The sequence below is a fragment of the Zalophus californianus genome, chromosome 5, assembly GCF_009762305.2.
Source record: "Zalophus californianus isolate mZalCal1 chromosome 5, mZalCal1.pri.v2, whole genome shotgun sequence".
In the NCBI taxonomy this organism is placed as follows: domain Eukaryota; kingdom Metazoa; phylum Chordata; class Mammalia; order Carnivora; family Otariidae; genus Zalophus; species Zalophus californianus.
Window position 1 is genome coordinate 5,474,786 of NC_045599.1, and position 20,430 is coordinate 5,495,215.

At 38.3% G+C, this 20,430-nt stretch overlaps 1 protein-coding gene and 1 pseudogene across 2 annotated transcripts in view; one reads left to right on the forward strand and one right to left on the reverse strand.

Moving 5' to 3' along the window:
- CNOT6 (CCR4-NOT transcription complex subunit 6) overlaps positions 1–20,430 on the forward strand; it is a 69,929-nt gene that overhangs the window by 18,917 nt on the left and 30,582 nt on the right. For both annotated transcript variants that reach the window (XM_035727777.1, XM_035727778.1), the window contains exon 2: positions 3,031–3,144. In XM_035727777.1, the coding sequence (XP_035583670.1) occupies positions 3,033–3,144 (112 nt within the window). In that variant the 5' untranslated portion in view covers positions 3,031–3,032. The remainder of the gene's footprint in view (positions 1–3,030; positions 3,145–20,430) is intronic.
- LOC113929201 lies at positions 13,642–14,922 on the reverse strand (annotated as a pseudogene).

Here is a 20,430-nt window from a genome sequence, read left to right on the forward strand (position 1 = left end):
CATGTAAGAGAACAGTTTGTTTTATCAATAATATTTAACAAAACAAAAAATAGATGTGCTGTTTTTTGTGCAGATGATTAGTCTCACCATTTATATTTTTTCAAGCAGCTTTTTAAGGATTATTTACCTCCTTTTCTGTTTTGACTACCCAGTCAGAGCCCATTTCTGTTTCAAAAATAGCTCTACTTCCCATCACTAGGGAGGCAACATAGCATAATGAAAGTTGCTTTGACTTTTTTCCAGTCTTTTTTTTATTGTGGCAAATACACATAAAATTTACCGTCTTAACCATTTTTAAGTGTAGCAGTCAGTAGTATTATATACATTCATAATGTTGTGCAGCCATTACCATCATCCATCTCCATAATTCTTCTTTTGTAAACTGAAACTCTACACGTTTTCAGTAACTTCCCTTCCCCAGCCCTGACAACTACCATTCTACTTTCCGTCTCTCTTGAGTTTCACTACATTAGGTACTTCAAGTAAATGAAATCATACAATTATTTGTCTTCTTGTGATTGGCTTATTTCACTTAGAAAGTAGCTTTAACTTTTTTTTTTTAAAGATTTTATTTGAGAGAGAGAGCACACGAGAGGGGGGAGGGTCAGAGGGCGAAGCCAACTCCCCGCTGAGCAGGGAGCCGGATGGTGCGGGACTTGATCCGGGGACCCCAGGATCATGACCTGAGCCGAAGGCAGTCGCTTAACCAACTGAGCCACCCAGGCACCCGTAACTTTAACTTTGAATCAGACACAAAGCCTGACTCTGCTACTTCTCAGCCTTATAATACTGGTTAAATTGCTTAAACCGTTTTGGGCTTCGGGTTTCTGTTGGTAAAATGGAGTTAATTCTGACTGCAGGAAGAACTAGCAAAAGACTAAGTCTATTGAGATAAGAAGAAAACCAAGATAAAAGATACCTTGGAAGCCAAATAAATAAGTGTGTCTACAAGGGAGTGATCCTTTACATCAAATACTGATCATAGGACAAGCAAAAGGTCTAAGAAACGACCATTGGCTATAACAATGTGAGGTCACTGGTTTTCTTCTTGGCAGTTTTTGGTGGAATGTTAAAAGCACATACTGACTTGAATGACTAACTGGGAAAGGAGGACTAGGAGACAGCACGTACGACTCCGGGGGATAATGTATTTTGTGAAGAGAATGAGAAAAAAGTAATGAGGGAGAAATGGGGTCAGGACTTTGTTATATTTAAATAGAGGAAATAATACCATGTACGTGTATTTTGAAGGTAAAGATCTAGTATAGAGGCAAAAAGTGATGTATGAGAGAATTGCCAAGTAATGTCCTTGAATAGGCAAGATGATGGGGTGGGATTGAGTGTTCAGAGGGCAAGCAGTTTGTCCTACTAAAAGAGTGTAGATGGGTGGAGGTGCGAGTTCATAGAAAGGGCTCTTGTGTTTTCTGTTTCAGTGAGAAAATAGAAGTAAGAAAGGGAAGATGGAGGAGTAAATGTTAGAGGTTTGAAGGGAGAAGTCATGTAGAAGGGACTAGGAGAATTAACAGTATAATTTCCTGGTAGCACAAATAGTCCATTAGAGGTAAATGATTGCTGCTGACTGGCTCACTTTAAGTTCACATGGTGGTAGGTTCTTCTCCAGCTATATTTAGCTGAGTAGGTATCCAGAGAAGGTGGAGAGTTGGCTGAAGTGGGTTTGACCTCATCTAAGTGAATAAGGTGAAGTGAGACTCAGTCAAGGAGTTTGGAGGAATATGCAAAGGGCGTGAAACTTCATTTCACCTAAATATTTCGAAATGTATTGATAACAAAGGGTTAAGGAAATAACCACAAGTGAATGAACAATAGTCCTTCAGTATCAATTTATATTTAGTACTTCAAATTGTCTGATTCTCAGAAATGGTTTTTACACTTGGTTTTTCCAAATATAGGTGTATATAGTGTATTTAGTGCATTTGATTGCTGTGCCTTGTAAATTGTTTAATCCATGTCAATTTCTTCTTGTCTTATTTTCATGTCATTTATTTGTTAAAGAAATTAGGTCTTTCTCATGTAGAACTCTGCATATTCTGCATCTGGCTAGCTGTATTTTTGTGAAGTTATTTAAGGTTTTTAAAAATTTTTTAATTGTGGTTAAAATATAACAAAATTTAGGCCTTAGCCGTTTTTAAGTATATGGTTCAGTAGTGTTCAGTGTGTTCACGTTGTTGTGTCTTGTGTTATTTTTAACATAGTCCTCTATCTCCTTTATTTTGTTCAACTGGTGCCAGAAGTAGAAGGGCTTGATATGATTCACATTCAGGTTTTTTTTTTTTAAAGATTTTATTTATTTATTTGACAGAGACACAGCAAGAGAGGGAATACAAGCAGGGGGAGAGGGAGAGGGAGAAGCAGGCTTCCCGCTGAGCAGGGAGCCCGATGTGGGGCTCGATCCCAGGACCCTGGGATCATGACCTGAGCCAAAGGCAGACACTTAACCGCTGAGCCACCCAGGCGCCCCTCACCTAATGCTTTTATTAATCTTTGGTAATCATTGCCTAGATTCATTTTTTTTTTTCATTAGGGGTTGTGAAATAGTGATTTTGTAATTATGTGACTCTTTTGCATTTATTAGCTGGAATTCTGTTAAGAACATTCTCTTATCTAGTTTCGGCCAGAAATGCAGGATAAATGCTTGATTCTTTCCCTTTTCCCACTTTTTAGGTGACTGAGATATATATGTATTTTTAATTAAAGCTTTGAATTCATGCAGTATATAATGACTCAGAGCCATTCTTTTGATGTCCATGTCTTACCTGTGGCCACTGGTTGCTTCTCCAGGCTGTCTGCTGTGTCTTCCACAGCCACAGCATCTTTGTTAGCATCCAGCCCTGTTTTTTATTTTTCTGATCCTGGACCCGAAATCCTCCATTTCTCCAAGAAGCACCTAGTTCTTTTTCTTGGGAAATGGTATTTAGAGATCATAATATGGGTGTTTATTTTTAAAAAGACATCGTTGTTTTCAGTTATTTGGTTCTTCAGAATACTGATTGGATTTTTTTAATTCAACAGGCATGCCCAAAGAAAAATACGAGCCCCCTGATCCTAGGAGGATGTACACAATTATGTCCTCTGAGGAAGCAGCAAATGGAAAGAAATCACACTGGGCAGAGCTTGAAATAAGTGGTAAGACCTGCATACATAAATTTATGGTATGGAATCAAGATATGGTAGAAAATGAAGTTTTCTAATGACAGTACACAAAAGAGCCAATGCTGTATTTTGCCAGTGCTAATTTATCTTAGAGGTGGGAAGGTTCAGTGGAAGGAACGTGGTTTCAAAGTTCAAAACCCAGTCATTGCTTATTCTCTTAAGTATCAGTGTCCTTTTATGAAATGGGGGTAATAACAAGGATGAAATGAGAGTAACACATGTGAAATGCCTAGTGCGCAGAGGTTTGTTCTGATAACATAATTCTCTGATAAAGTAGGCTCGAGCTTTTATATTATCAAATAACAGATTTCCATTGGGGTGGGAAATACCTATCCTAGTATAGGTTATGTGATAGATTTCTTTCTCCTTATTTTCTTCATTTGTTTTTCAGTCTGAGTCTCCTTATTCAGAAACACAAAATCTTAAAGGACGGCCTTATTCAGAAACACAAAATCTTAAAAGAATTTAAAGCAGATCTCAAAGTTCCCTTCTACCTTAATGCAGTCTAGACATAGAGAAATAGATGAGCCTCCAGAGATAGATAGCCCCATAATCCCTGCCAGTGGGCATGCAGCCTCTTTTTTTTTTTTTTAAGATTTTTTTTTTTTTTTTTTTTAATTTACTTATTTGACAGAGAGAGACACAGCGAGAGAGGGAACACAAGCAGGGGGAGTGGGAGAGGGAGAAGCAGCCTTCCTGCTGAGCGAGGAGCCCGATGTGGGGCCCGATCCCAGGACCCTGGGACCATGACCTGAGCCGAAGGCAGACGCTTAACGACTGAGCCACCCAGGCGACCCAGTGCAGCCTCTTTTTTAATACTTCAGAGGTGGTAAGGGGACATTGTTACCTCTCAAGGCAACTAGTGCTAAAGAAGTTTTGTGTTAATGTTGGCCTGATAGGCCTCCCCATACTTTTCTCCCAATCTGTCTTGATTTTTGCCTTCTGAAATAATGAAGAACAAGTTTTCTCTTCTTTTTCCTGACTGCCCTGGATTTTCTTTTTCTTTTAATTTAATGCAGCAAACATAGTGAGTATATGCTATGTGTAAAACATTTTGCTAGGTGCTGTAGTAGGAATAAGAAAGATAGACAGATGGAAAAAAAAAAGTCTCTGTCATCCTGGAGCTTATGCATATTAGGAAGTGAGAAGAACAGAGTATACCAGTATAAATAACTAATAGACAAAATATAACTGCCAGTCTAGATAGAAAAGTATTTACAGGAAGTAAAAAAGTAGGTAATAATAGTAATATTCTTCCCTTGTCAGCTCAGAATTTCTGGTTAACCTATTCAGTACCTAAACATTCTCCCTGGGTACCCACATTAGTCTCTCCAGGTTTCCCTCTCTCGAGGTTTTTAGAGTGCTGGTGGTGGTAATTAAGTTGAGTTCAGTTTCATAGAGTAGGTGTGGTAGAGTAAAAATTTTCTTTTTTCCCCTCTCTTTGTCAGATTTGACTTTCTGGGTCAGGGTAGCCCAAAGGGAAATACGCTCTCTGATTTACCAGTTACCTTCAAAGCTTAGGCAGTCACCCATTCCTCCTTTCCCCTTTGAATTTCTTCAGGATTGGTATTTGATTGTATTTTTCTCTTTTTTCAGCCTGTATTAGCAGTTTTTGAATTGTATGTCCTTGGCTTATAGGAAGTTTCCTTTTTCTTACAATGTCAGGATAAGCTTAGAAAGTACTCAGTGAGATTTTATCTCTGAGGTTAAGGGGATTTTTCTTTACTCTTTCCTCCCTCTACCTCATGTTGGGAACTCCTTGCAAATGAGCTTTGGGAAGAAATCTGTATACAAGATAGGAAGGAAGTATGTTAGTATCATTTAGAATAAACTATTGGTTGAAATAGGTCTATGGAACAGGGTCTAGTAATAAAGCCACAATCAGGAAGGTCACTTTATTGTCTTAGCCAGTCTTTAATACATAAGCTCCTATGTGTAGAAATTGTCAAGACTGACTTCAGTTCACGCAAAGGCAGTTCATATATATGCTTTAGCACCAGTTCCTTAAGATTCTGTGTTGCAAAGTTCTAGGGATCTGAGGTCATTGAATCCTAGACTCACAGTTGTCTCATGTACTCCTCTGGTTCCAGGGGAATGGGTGGGTGGTGAGTTCCTTTTGCCGTTTGGAGGTAACCAGATAGTCAAATGACTACTGATCATTTACTTTTTAAAGAAAGCTTTTTTTTTTTTACTGTAAAATGAAACACATAAAACCACACAAAAAAATATATTAATGAATTATTATAAGGCCAAAAGCCTTGTAAAACCACTATCCAGGTCAAGAATTAGAACTTTTTCATCTACCCCGGCGTCCCTTCCATTGAGCTTTAATACCAACTTATGTATATCTAAGCATTATAGTTTAGTCCCCTACCCCCAGTTTTTATTTAGTATGTCTTAATTTACAGGTTCCCCCCTCTGTGTTGAACTTGAGTGGTTTGACTTGTTTCCCACAGTCTCTGTTTTGCTTACTGAGACTCATACAGTTCAACATGTTTTTCATCCTCTGCAAAGGGGCATCTGGATGCAGAGGCTCGGTCAGGCTCCTATTTATCCCCTGGGCAGGGCTCAAGGTAGTGCTGTGCTTTTTCTTCAGACCGCACATAAAGTCTGAAGGTCTTCTTTTCTACTGATGTTCAGTGCCTAGAGCCATTAATTCCTTCGGGTGCAAAATAGTGATATTCTAATTCTGTAATTTTTTTTTCCCATTAATTGAGCTACATCTATAAAGAGACGCTTTTCCTTACTTACAGATTGATTACCCAGTGTACAGTTTATATAGGAAAGGCAGAAAAGAAAGTTTCTTTCCTTTTATTTACTAGTTTTCAATATAAACTATCATCCTTTGAGGGTGACTAATTAGGTTTTTTAAAGCGTCATTATTACTGTATCTAAACATTTGGGTTTCAGATGTATGTCATGAATTGTAATTATTACTTTTATTGTGATGCTTAAATTGTCCTGTTGTTGACTAATGGGAGAGCTTCTTAAATGGTTTCTGAGTTTTTGATACAACCCTGATTGTCTTTGGTAGTTTCCTTGCTGTCTGGTATAGCAAGATTTTCTTGACTCATCTTGTGTATTTATGCCTCCAACCTGGAATGGATAATTTTTTCCAAGAAATCTGTTTTTTTTTTTTTTTTTTTTAGTTAGAAATGATATTTCAAGACCAAAATATCCATTGCTAGGGATGCTTGTTGCTATTGGGTTGGTCATTGTTTCTAGGTCTTTCCACTGGACGGAGCTAGGAAATAGGACTATACATATCGTATCTTTTTGTCATATATATATATAGAGAGAGAAAGAGAGTCACACATATTTACAGTGGAAAGATAGATGATAATATTTACATGCTTCATATAAAATATTTTTAAATATATAAAATACATTTGTATATTTACAGTTAAGATACCTTGTTAAACTATACTGATACTTTTGATTCAGATTTAGAATAACAGGGATTTTTAGTTAACCTTTTGTATAATTACATGTGTGTCTCCTTTAATACTGAGTGTCCTAGTTCTCAGGGACATGGGATGATGGAATTTGAATATCGTGTAATTACTTATTTGGTTTATCCCATATTACATTGCAGTCTCAGAATAACGGTATGAAAAATACTACCACTAATATGAGACCTGAAAGCAGGTAGAACTGACAGGAATATCATTCCCATTCCCCACCCTACTCCCATTAAATAGTTGTACTCTATATTGTGAGAGTATGTTTTCATTACATACTGTCAGGCTTCCCATTTAACCTGCATACAGTCTCCATTTGGACTTTGTTTTCTAAGTAAGTATATATTCAGTGCCTCCCACTAGTTCATTTATCTCTAATCATTTTGGTTTTCTGGAATCTTATTCTCTAGATGTTTCCTTAGGAAGGGCTCATGGGAGCAATATTCCCTGAGTTTTTGCATGTTGATAACAGTTTGTGTCCTTTATATTTGAATGTCAGTTTGGCTGAATGTAAAATCAGTGGCTCATGTTCTTTCCTGAAATATCTTGAATATGTTGCTTCAGTTTTGCAGTAGACTTTGATGACAGTCTAATTTTCTTTCACCTACTAATTAGTTGCTTTTTTTGCCTAGATGCCCAAGTGATTTTTTTTTGTAAATCAGTAATTTTACTGGAATATATCTTGGTGTTGGTTTAGTTCTAAGTTGATATTCATAGGTCCAGTGTATTAAGGAAAATGTGTACATGTGTAATATGAATTTTTTTTCTTTTAATTTCAGGACAGTTTGGATAAGAACTTTCAGTATTCTGATTCCTTTGTGTTTTTTCAGAGATTTATTCTCTGAATTTGCATATTTGTCTCGAATCATTTTTAAAACTTAAAAAAATTAAGGTATAATTTACAGGAAAATAAAAATAAAATGCAGTAAAACTCACCCTTTATTGTTGTATAGTTCTTTTATAAGTACAAACAGTTGTATAACTACCACCACAGATACAGTGTGAGTTTCATCACCCCCAAAAGACTTCCCCATGCACCTTTTTTTAAGATTTTATTTATACGAGAGAGAAAGAGCATGAGCGGGGGTGGGGAAAGGCAGAGGGAGTGGGAAAAGGACATTCCCTTCTGAGCATGGAGCCTGTTGCGGGGCTCCATCCCAGGACCCTGAGATTATGACCTCTTGAACTGAGGTCAAGAATGGGACGCTTAACTGACTGAGCCACCCAGGAGTCCCTAAGATAGACTTTATTTTTTAGAGCCACTTTAGGTTCACAGCAAATGTGACACAGTATTGTGCATGATTCCCCCCATCAACATCCTCTACCAAATGGTGTATTTGTTACAGTTGATGAACCTACACTGACTGACACATTATCATCCAAAGTCCATACTTTACATTATAGGGTTCACTCTTCAGTGTTGTACATTTTATGGGTCTGGACAAATACATAATGACATATATCCACCATTATAAATCATAGTATTTTCACTGCCCTAAAAGTCTTCTGTGCTCTGCCATTTCATCCTCCTTCCCCCTCCCTGAACCCCTGGCAACCAGTGATCTTTTTACTGCCTCCATGGTTTTGCCTTTTCCAGAATGTCACATATATGTATGTAGCGTTATAGATTGACTTCTTTCACTTAGTAATGTGCATTTAAGTTCCTCCATGTCTTTTCGTGGCTTGATAGTTCATTTCTTTTTAGTGCTAAATAATATTCCATTGTCTGGATGTACTGCAGTCTATTTATCCATTCATCTACTGAAGGATGTCTTTGTTGCTTCCGTGTTTTGGCAGTTAAGAGTAGAACTGCTATAAACATCCATGTGCACGTTTTTGTGTGGATGTAAGTTTTCAGTTCCTTTGGGTGAATGCTAGGGAGTGCGATTGCTAGATCATATGGTAAGAATATGTTTAGTTTTGTAAGAAACTGCTAAACTCTTCCAAAATGTCTCTTATTATTTTGCATTTCCACTAGCAGTGAATGCGACTTCTTGTTGCTCCACATCCTTTCCAGCATTTGATGTTGTCGCTGTTTGGGATTTTGACCATTCTAAATAGTATATGTAGTGGTATCTCATTGTTTTTTTAATTTTCATTTCCCTGATGACATATGATTAAGAGCATCTCTTCATATGCTTATTATATACTTATCTGCATATTTACTTTGGTGTGGTATCACATCTTTTGCCCATTTTTAGATTGGATTATTTTCTTATTGTTAAGTTTTAAGAGTTCTTTGTATATTTTGGATGACAGTCCTTCACCAGATAGTTCTTTGCAAATGTTTTCTCCCAGTCTGTGGCCTGTCGTCTTGATTCTCTTGACAGTATCTTTCACAGAGCAGAAGTTATTCATTCTGAAGTCCAGCTTATTTCTTTCATGGCTTGTGCTTTTGTTATATCTAAAAAGTCATTGCAAACCTAAATCATAGTAGATTTTTTCTTCTGTGTTATCTTCTAGGATTTTTATGGTTTTGTGTTTTACATTTAGGTCTGTGATCCATTTTGAGTTAATTTTTATGAAGAGTGTAAGGTATCGATATTCTTTTTTTTTTTTTTTTGCTTGTGGGTGTCCAGTTATTCTAGGACCATCTGTTGGAAAAGTGTTTCTCCGTTGTATTGCCTTTGCTCTTTTGTCAAAGATCAGTTGACTGCCCAAAGATCTGGGCTCTCTGTTCTGTTGATCTGTTTGTCTATTCTTTTGCCAGTACTACACTGTCTCAATTACTGTAGCTTTATAGTAAGTCTTGAAGGCAGCTAACATCAGTTCTCCAGCTTTCTTCTTCTTCAGTTTTGTGTTGGCTATTCTGTGGTCTTTTGCCTCTGCATATAAACTTTAAAATTAGTTTTGTCAATATCCATAAAATAACTTCCTGGACGTTTAGTTGAGATTGCATTGAATCTATAGGTCAAGTTGGGAAGAGCTGACATCTTGATAATATTGAGTCTTCCTATCCATGAACATGGAATATATGTCCATTTATTTAGTTCTTTGATTTCTTTCATCAGAGTTTTAGTTTTCCTCATACAGATCATGTGTATATTTTGTTAGATATTTAATTCATTTTTGGGGTGCTAGTGGTTTTGTTTTTAATGTCAAATTCCATTTGTTCATTGCTGGTATATAAGAAAAGAATTGATTTTGAATCTGTAGTTCTTCATTTATTTGTGATTTTTAAAAATATCTTCCTTTTCTAAAAGCATTCTCTTTTTGTGGTTATTCATTATTAAGTTCTTGGTAGTTTAGTTTTCCTTTGTTGAGTTTTTCTGATTCTTATTTATGTTCTTTTATTGCTTTTATCATTTTCTTAACACCAAACTTTTAGCTCAGTTTGAAAGTGTAAGTAATAGTTTTTGGGGCGTGTTTATGGTATGCTTTCCTTGTCTATAGGGAATTATTCTGGTAACTTTTTTTTAAGATTTATTTATTTATTTTTAGAGAGAAAGAGAAAGCACACACATGCGTTCGAGAGCACACAAGCGTGGGGGGGGCAGGAGCAGAGAGGGAATCTCAAGCAGACTCCCCACTGAGTATAGAGCCCAGCTTGGGACTCGATCTCATGACCCTGAGATCAAGGCCTGAGCCGAAACCAAGAGTCGGACACTTAACTGACTGAGCCACCCAGGTGCCCTATTTTGGTAACTTTTAAAAATACTTAATAATTTAATGAGATTTGAGCATATAAACTTTTCATTTTTATTTAAACTTAGTTTTTATGAAGTTCCCGGAGGTGTGATTCAGGATTGTTTTTTTTTACTTCAGAGCTCCCTCTTCTGGTTTTTGCAGTGAAACTTTCTGATTCTGTTCCCTTCTCTCATTTTTATCTGGACCTCTTTCCCCCCCTTTATCTCTTTTATGCCTCTCTCACTAAATTTTAATTCTATTTTTGGAGATTTTTTCCTAAGGGGCCCTGGCTGGTCAGTTTGTGGAGTTCCTGGGGTCCAGACTACTTTCAGACTTACTGTGGACGGTTTGCACTCATAATTGAATTACACTAAACTCCTCCCAGTTGCAATGATGTTCTCAGATGGGTGCTTCTAGTGGATACTAGTTGGTTTCTCTCTTTTTAGTTCTGGTAGTTGGGTTTAAATATGTTGTCATGTGATTTATCTTCTCTTTTCCTGTTTTTTGTTGCCTTTTCTTTCCTTTTGAATTAACTAGGTAGTTTTGGTAAAATTGCATTTTATCTCCTTTGTTGACTAATAAGCTATCATTCTTTAAAAATGGTTGCTTTAGGGTTTATAATGTATAAAGTGTATCAAGAATATTTATATATTACTTTGTATTTGGTATAAGAGTCTTCTGTTTTTTTTTTCTCCTGATGTTTGTGCCATTGCTGTCATACATTTTCCTTATACATGTTATAGTATCTCACATTAAATTGTTATTTTTCCTTTAAAGGGTGAAGTATTAGGAAAAGTTGTTTTTATTTACCCATGTACTCACTGTTTCCAGTGTTCTTCATTCCTTTTTGTATAGGCAAGTTTCTGTTATCCTTTTCCTTCCAATTGAAGGACTTCCCTTAATATTTCCTGTAATGGAGGTCTGTTGGTGATTTTTTAATTCAGGTTTCATGTTTGAAAACGTCTTTTACTTTGCCTTATTTTTTAGCAAGATATTTTTTTGGGTTATAGAGTTCTAGCTTGACAGTTTTCATCTTGCAGTACTTTAAAGATCCTCTTCCAGCATTTTCTTGCTTGCATTGTTTTTGATGAGAAGTTTGCTGTCGTTCTTACCCTGTTTTCTTTTATGTATGTCCTTTTTCTGTAGCTGCTTTAAGACTTTCTCTTTATTACTAATTTTAAGCAATGTGATTATGATGTACCTTGGTGTCTTTTTTTTTTCCTTGTGCTTAGGTTTCGTTGAACCTCTTCGATCTGTAGGTTTATAATGTTCATGAAATTTGAAGAAGTTTAGGTCACTCTTCAAATAATTTTTTATGTTTTCCTCTCCCCCACCCACCTTTTTTGGAATACAGTTACTTTTTCTTGAAGTTGTCCCACAGCTCACTAATTCTCTGTTTAATTTGTTCCATCCCCTCCCCCGCTTTGGACAGTTTTTATTGCTGTATCTTCAGTTTCATCAGTCTTTTCTTTACAGTATCTAATTTGCTATTAATTGCATCTAGCAATAGTATATTTTTCATAACTGGAATTTAAAAGTATTTTTTTTAATCTTCCATGCCTTTACTTAATATTTTGCCTCTACCTTTTTGAGGGTATGTAATATAATAACTTTTAATGTCCTTATTTGCTAATTCTATCTTTTTCATTTCTGGGTTGCTTTGATTCCACCCCCCCCCCATACCCATTTCTTTTTTTTTCTTTTTGCATGCCTGGTAATTTTTTATTAGACACATTGCATTGTGAATTTTACTGTTTTGGGTGCTGGATATTTTTATACTCCTATAAATACTCCTGAGCTTTGTTCTGGGATGCAGTTAAATTATTTGGAAACCGTTTGATTCTCTCAGGGTTTGCTTTTAAAACCTCTCTAAATTCTCTGAGTTATGAAATATTCCATCTGGTGGAATGTATGATCCTAAGGATTGTTCCCTTTGCCCTTTTCAGTTTGTCCTCACTCCCCCATTTCTGGCCTCAGGTTTTCTTCACATGCATTTGCTTGCATATTACTACTCAGCTGAAGACTCAGGAGGGTCCTCAGATCTTTAGAGTGTTTTATCTGTGCGGCTCTGTCTCCTTTTTGGCACTAAGCCCTGTGAACTCTAGCCACCTCGGCGTCTCTGGACTGCCAGCTTCATCTCAGTTCGCATAGACTGCCAGACTCCACCTGAGTTCCATCCCCCTGCGCTACTCTGAGGAAACTGTCCAGGCTGAATAGTCTCAAAGGCTCACATTGTTTCCCATCTGTCAATGGTTATTGTCTTGTGCTATGTGGTGTGTAGTGTCTGAAACTCAGTTTTTCATATATTTGTTTGGTTTTTAGTTGTTTTATGTGGGAGGGTAAATTCAGTCTGTGTCACTCTTCTTTAAAATGTAAGTCCATCATAGTTTTTTTTTTTTTAAAGATTGTGTTTGATAACTCTAGTATCCGAATCTCCTGGGAGTTTGTTTTGTTTTCTCTTTTTCTTTTGGTTTTCAATCCTTTGGTAAGTTTCACTGAATGCTGGAAATTATAGGAAATGGTGGAATAATTTGATTGTCTGTCTGGATGGTGTTTTCTTCCTTTGGAGTGGATTTGCTTTTGTCCTTGGCAGGCAGTCATGGTAGGAGCGGCTCCCCAGGAATCCATCTCATTTGAGTGTGGTGTTCAGTGGGTTGGCTTACTGCAGGTCACACTTATTCCATTAGTAGGTCCTAACTGGAATCTTGGTGGTTTAGTAGGGTCTTTTTCCTTGGTGCTTCCTGAATTCCTGTGTTGTTTCCCCAGTGGTGGAAAAGGGATTAAAGCTTTGCTTTTAGCTCCTCAGCGTCTCTGTTTTTGCCTCACCTACTTGCCTTTGCTGCTTGTGATTCTCCATATTTGCCAAATATGGGATCTGTCCTGACTACTACTTCTCTTTGCTCCTCTTCTAACTTCTTTGTCTCTCATTTCTTTGTTGTCTTTGTAGTTCTCCAGTGCTTTCAAATTTATTTTTGTGTTTTGTACCCTATTTTCATCTAGTTTTTCTTTCTCTCAGGAGGCTGATTGGTGAACAACAAATTATTCTGTTGTTACAGGAAACTGAAATTCAGATGCATACAAATTTTTAAATTCTGCCTAAAGAATCTGCAGATACCAAACAATTTTCATGTTTCTCTTGTTTCATTGTGTGGTGGCAGCCTTGTAATTGCCTGCTTTTGAGGTACACGTAGCCCAGAACAGCTACTTGTTCCAGGCCCTTGAGCTGGCAGTGGAGGGTAGGGAAAAACATAATAACCAGAGCCACACTGAGGAACCTTCCAGGGGAAAGGGGCTAGTCGTCTTCTTTTTTTTTTTATTTTCCATTTTCAAGACTGTATATATTTGTCTCTAGAAGGTAGCCCTGAGCTGGCCTTTTCACTTTTCATACTTGGGGGAGCCTGTGACTCAGGGCTTCCACTTTTCGGAATCTGTCCAGACTCCTGGTTGGGGAGATAACTGCAGTCGTAGACCTCATGCTCTGGCGACACGTGTACGCTGACTCGCCGCCGCCATCTGCCCTGGGCCTTTCCTCCCCATTCTTCAAGCCCACAGTACAGCTGGCCTGCTGGGTGATGTTTCTCAATAAATTTCTAGCCAAGGATGTATGTGGTTCAGAAGTATTGTTGTTGTAGTCCTGGTGATCTGGATTTTGTGTCTCAGAGTCTTTGGCTCCTCTGGAAACATCACTGAGAACTTGTATGTATTCAGTGGCACCTTGAAGGATATCAACTTTGCTAGGTTTCCTGCTTTGGGGAAGAAATGGCACAAGCGTCTTCAGCTTGGCAAAACCAAGGTTGAGTTTTTTTTATCTGCTCATGCTCCTTGGTGTTGGCCACGCACCGCTGTTCCAGCACCAGTTGGAGGTGTGTCCTTGGTAGAAGAGTAGCTGCCTGAGGGCAGCCACTTGAGCTGGCAGATGGCGACCAGCTCTTCTCACAGCCTGTCCTCCAGCACCTTGGCCTGCAGGGCACCCAGAAGAGCAGGCAGGCGCAGGTGCTGCGTCCCTAGCAGACGGTGGCAGGCCTCCTCAGTAGTCTTTAAATGACACCGGAATCAGGTGCCTTAGCTATAGAGCCACACATTAGCCTTTTATAGTTTGTGACATTTTCTGACATTTTGAAGGCTTCGGTTGAGTTTGAGTTTAGTTTGAGTAAGTTCTATTCATGTTTTCCCATGGAAGAGTGGTAGACCATGTATCAAATTCTGGATCACATTCTTCTGATTTTTTTTTTAATATTTTATTTATTTATTTATTTGAGAGAGAGAATGAGTTAGAGAGAGTACATGAGAAGGGAAGGGGGAGGGTCAGAGGGAGAAGCAGACTCCCTGCTGAGCAGGGAGCCCAATGCGGGACTCGATCCCGGGACTCCAGGATCATGACCTGAGCCTAAGGCAGTTGCTTAACCAACTGAGCCACCCAGGCGCCCTCTTCTGATTTTTTTAAAGAGAATATCACATTTAGCTCTTTTTGGTAAGTGTAACTTTTGTTAAGTGTCACTCCAGAGTCAAGCAGCTTTCAATATGGCATCAGCTTGTACAGCTGTCTGCCCTCTGGGTGACCCTGGTGTCTGCTTTGTGGAAGTTTAGAGTGGGGACAGGTAAACAGGAGAGGAGGGAAACTCACGTGGAGGCAGGACATCTGGAATAGGAGTTTTGAGGCCATCACTTACTGGAAATCACTTACATGGTATTCACTCATTGATTGTGAAACTTCTGATGTGGTAGGTGATGGAATGTAAGATTTCAGGAGTCTTGCAGGCTGTAGGAGAAGACTCCCACAAGAAGATAATTGTAAAACCATGATAAATACAGGACAAAAAGGCTGACCTATTATCTTTTCTTTCTTTTTTTTTTTTTTTAAAGATTTTATTTATTTATTTGACAGAGACACAGCTAGAGAGGGAACACAAGCAGAGGGGGGGTGGGAGAGGGAGAAGCAGGCTCCCCTCCGAGCAGGGAGCCTGATGCAGGGCTCAATCCCAGCACCCTGGGATCATGACCTGAGCCGAAGGCAGACGCTCAACGACTGAGCCACCCAGGTGCCCCTATTATCTTTTCTTTTAAGACGGTCTTAGCCAGCCTGGCAGGATCAGGGAAAGCATCCTAGAATAGCTGACTACTGAGTTAATGATACTAGCCAGGGGAAAGTGGAGTTAAGGACATCTCAGGAAGAGGGGACGTGGAGAACCTAAAAAAGCATACAGTGGAGCTCTCCCTTTCACCCCCCTCCCCCATTACACTTCCCAGCATGCACACATGTATGCATTCACACACAGGGTTAGTAGGTTCTTCTGCATTCTTCTGGAGTCCTTCCGTGCATATACAAATACAGATTCTTAATCCACACCTAATTTTTAATTCAAAAGAATATGTACATATTTCTGCACTGTGCTTTTTTTTTCATGTAATATTGTATTGTGGAGAGATTTCTAAATAAGGATATAGACAGCTGCCTGTAACCATAATATTTCTGTCACTGTAATTTAAGTAGTACTATAGTGATGGTCAGTCAATGACAAACATAGCTGCAGTGAATAACCTTGTAGATTGGTTACATCTTATCCTGATTGGCTTCTCTGGCAACCAGCCCCCATTCGTGGGGGCTTTAAAAAAGTCACCTCTTTTAACATTAAACTCTGGTGTCCTTGAAAGGGCACCTATGATAACAAAAGACACTTTACTGCTTAATCACTTAGGAAATTACGGGGGTTTTAGGAGCTCCGTGCTGGAAACAGAGGTGAAGACCAAATGTATATTTCTTTCTTTCTTTCTTTCTTTTTTTTTTTTTAAGATTTTATGTATTTATTTGAGAGAGGGAGAGAAGAGAGTGTGGGCAAGTGAGGGGAAGGAGAGGGACAAGCAGACTCCGTGCTGAGCAGGGAGCCCAACATGGGGCTCAGTTTCAGGACCCTGAGATCATGACTTGAGCTGAAACCAAGAGTCAGATGCTTAACTGACTGAGCCACCCAGGTGGCTCAAATATGTATTTCTTGTTATAAATCAAAGTAGCACAGATTGTTTCTACTTTTTGGCTCTGAAGACTAATGCTGCTCTGAACAGTTGTGTACAAGTTTTTATGTGGGCATTTTCATTTCTCTCAGGCAGATACTTAGGAGTAGAATTACTGTATCATACGGTAAATGCTTAACTTTTTGAGTAACTGCCAGACTGTTTCCTAAAGTTTCTGCATCATTCTACATTCTAAACCAGCCTTGTAGGAGGGTTCTAATTTCTCCACTCCTTGGCAACAATTGTTACATCTGTCTTTTTGATTTTGCCGTCTTAGTGGGGGTAAAAGAAGTATTTCATTGTGGTTTTCATTAGCATTTCCCTGATGGCTTATGAAATGGAGCATCCTTGCTTGTGTTTACTGGCCATTTGTTTATCTTCCTTGGAGATGATATGAACTTTTGATAATGAAAAAGTAGGTAATGAGTGGATGGGGGAAGTGTAAAATGATCTATTTCCCTTTCATTGTAGGAAATCAAGTTTAAAAGCGAAACATGCAGTTAAAACTGTAAGGATTCTAACCTTTAATGTTTTTAGATTCTCTCTTAACCTTAGATCGGTGTTAGAAAATCTTTTATAGCAAAAAAAGTTTGATGGTCTATCGTTCCATCATTTTTCCTTTTTTTTTTTAAAAATCACATTAAAGAATCATGTATAGTTTGACTCACTTTGATTCCTGTTTATTTTTTTATATTAACATGAATGTGATGTAATGGTAGTTACACTGGGTGATGGAATTTTAGTATTTTTAAACAGTGCTGAACTATTTATTAAAAAGTAAATTTTTTAACTGGGCACCGGGCTGGCTTAGTCGATGGATCACGTGACTCTCGATCTTGGGGTTGTGAGTTCAAGCCCCTAAGTTGGGTGTGGAGATTACTTAAAAATAAAATCTTTAAAAAAATTAAGTTTTTTAGAAAAGCATGAGAGGCATAACTGGTTAGGTGTTAGTCACTGAGCTTTGCAACAAACATTTCCTTTTGCTCAGGTCAAACGGTAGAGCTCCTTGGCGGTAGAGCACAGACTGCAGCGGGAGTCCCCTGACGCGAGTGCGTCCCTGTGGTCATCTGCATCACACCGCAGCAGTCATTCTCTATCGAACCTGAGAGCCTCACCTTTCTCTGGCTTTCTGTTTCCTAATACTTGCCTCAGTCTTTCCATTCTCAGGTTCTAGGCTTTTTTACCTTCCTGCCTAATCTTATTTTACTTAAGCTAGGTCTGTTAAATTTGAGCAAGCTGCATTCTTTCATTGCATTTAAGACTGGAACTCCTTTCCACCAAAGCTTAGTGAGTGTACCTTTACAGTTGTGTTTTCCTTCATGGATCGGAACTTCCATTTGTTAACTCACATGATTTGGTGTGTTAAGTATGTTTCCTTCCCCATCAACTTTACGGTGTTTAAATTAAGCACTATCAGCGTATTTGATCTGCCAACTGTTCTCCTTAGTGCCCTTCCTGTAATTCATGTAACTTAATTGGGGCCCTTTTCTCCCTTCTAATCCAGTTTGCCATTCTCACGACACAGTCTTTTTCCTTTTCTGAAGTTGCAGTTTACCTAGCTACGAGCCTGAAATCCTGGTCTTTAACTTCATCAGGAGTTGTGAGTGGGGAAAATTTCAACTGGCCACCGTTTCCAATTACAGTGGAGTCTTGTTACTCACAGTGGTTAAGTTCTGTGTAGTCACCTGGAGCATGGCATTACCAGATACTTGGTCCCACAGGAGATACATGGTTAAGTTCCTATGAACCTCTGGCCACAACATTTTCATCAGCTGATCAATACGTAAGCTTGTATTAGGTTTATTTATTTTTTTTTTTAAAGATTTTATTTATTTGTCTGAGCACAAGCAGGAGAAGGGGCAGGCAGAGGGATAAGCAGGCTCCCCACTGAGCAAGGAGCCTGATGCAGGGCTCAATCCCAGGACCCTTGGATCACGACCTGAGCCGAAGGCAGATGCTTAACCAACTGAGCCACCCAGGCATCCCTTGTGTTAGGTTCAAAGACACCTTATTTAATGTATATCATCAGCTCCTTAACCTTAAACACGTGGACACTGTAACTGATGCCTGAAGGAAGCTTACCTAAAACACTGGGCACATCACAGCCTTGCACTTAGCATTTCAGCATCATGCTTGGGGGCCATGTAAACCCCCAAATCACCCGCAAAAAGCCCACATGTGCAAAAACTGTGGCACTAAATAGTATATAAGGCACTTTTTCACTTTGTGAAAGGTGGAGCAAGAAGCCAGAGTGTTGCCTTGTTGGACCTCATCTCAGAACTGTTCTGGGTGATTACTGATTCTGCTATTCTGCCTTTTTGTGAATGAGTGACAGAGCTACAGGAGTTGCTTTTGGGTTTACAAGTAGACTTGAGGGAGTGGAATTCACAAATACAGAGTCTGGGAATAATGGAGATCAACTGTTAATTGCTCTTCTAAAGTGTCAGTTTTAGAGATTCACCCAAGATTTTTTCTTTTTTTTTTCTTTAAAGATTTTATTTATTTAATTGACAGAGAGAGACAGCGAGAGAGGCAACACAAGCAGGGGGAGTGGGAGAGGGAGATGCAGGCTTCCCGCCGAGCAGGGAGCCCGATGTGGGGCTCAATCCCAGGACCCTGAGATCATGACCTGAACCGAAGGCAGACGCTTAACGACTGAGCCACCCAGGTTTTTTTCTAAATCTACGTATGTGGAGGGTAGTAATTTGATTTCTTTGTAGGTATGTTAATTAACCTGGTCCCTTTAGTGTTTGCTGATCACCCCTCTGATTTTAGGGAACACTAGATTCCCCCTGTCTCCTGGTATTTAACAATAAAGGATTCTGGACACTTTAGAATGGAATTACTTCTCAAAACACACCTCTTAATTTAGGTCAGGATAATCTCTGCATTTCTCAAGTCATAAAGCTGCTTAAAATGGAATGTAAATTTTTGGGTGCATATGAAAATGTACAATTTTATGGAGAAGTAAATAGATAACCTCAGAATTTCAAAAGATGACTGTCTTTCGTTCATTGACCTCTCTCAAAAATTAGAGACCTTAACTTCTTGGATTACATAGTTCCACCAGTAGAGATTTATCTAATTGAGGAATTGTGGTGGGGCAAAGGATATTCACATTTAAACTTTTAGTAGGAAACCAATAGAATTGGTTTCAAAATATAGTGGTAGTTTCCCCATAATGAATGAGTGTATCTGTTAACCCTCTTAGCCTTGTGGATACTGGATACTAATCTTATTTTTCTATTTGCCTAAGTAGAAATGAATATTTTATTGTTTAAATTTGCATGTTTTATTACTGAAATCAACATTTTTTTTATAACTGACCCTTTTGTTTGTTCTTGAGTAATTTACTTGTTCTTATCTGTTGTTCATTTTCCTATTTTTGTTTTACTTCTTTATTTTTCATCATGGACCTCACGTAAAAAATCCTGAGCTTAGGGACTTTGTATTTACCATTCTGTCCCCACACCAGCACAGCAGTCACTGAAAGTTTGCTGAATAAATGAATGTTATCTCTTTGACTGCCATACATGGTGACATCTCCACATTATAGAGGTTTTGAATTTAAATGAATTGTGTTTCCATTTTTGGGTTCTAGGATTTGAGTTATGTTTAGAAATATTGCCTTCCATTACTTTTCTGGTTTTTTGGCATTTAGAAATTTATTTCAGTTTTACTTCTCTGTATATGGTAGAGATCTGAGTCTTCCCTCTCCCTTCAGCCTTGTATGATTGATACATTTATACCTGACTCCTTATACTTGATTTCTGCCCCCCTTCCCCTCTTCACAGACTTCTTGGTTTCCTTTCTGGTTACCTTCTTGATGGAGAATTTTGTATCCTTCCTATTAAGTTCAAGTATAAAAATGCATTTCTTAAGTCCTTCTACCTTTTTTTGTTAAGTGGTGTCTTGAGGATGAAACCCATGCAAAACATGCACTCAATAGTTTGTGATGTTTTAAGTATTTATATTGAATATTAGCTGTGTGCCTTAGTTTTATGAACTGAAAAGTAAATAAGTTTGTTTTACAAATAGGCTATGCTGTAAATTCTAATTTTTACACAGTAAGGAAAGACACTTTCTCAGATCAAGATAGATTTTGTTACACAGCTGTATTGAGGTATAGTTGACATGTAATAATCTGCATGTATGCAAAGTG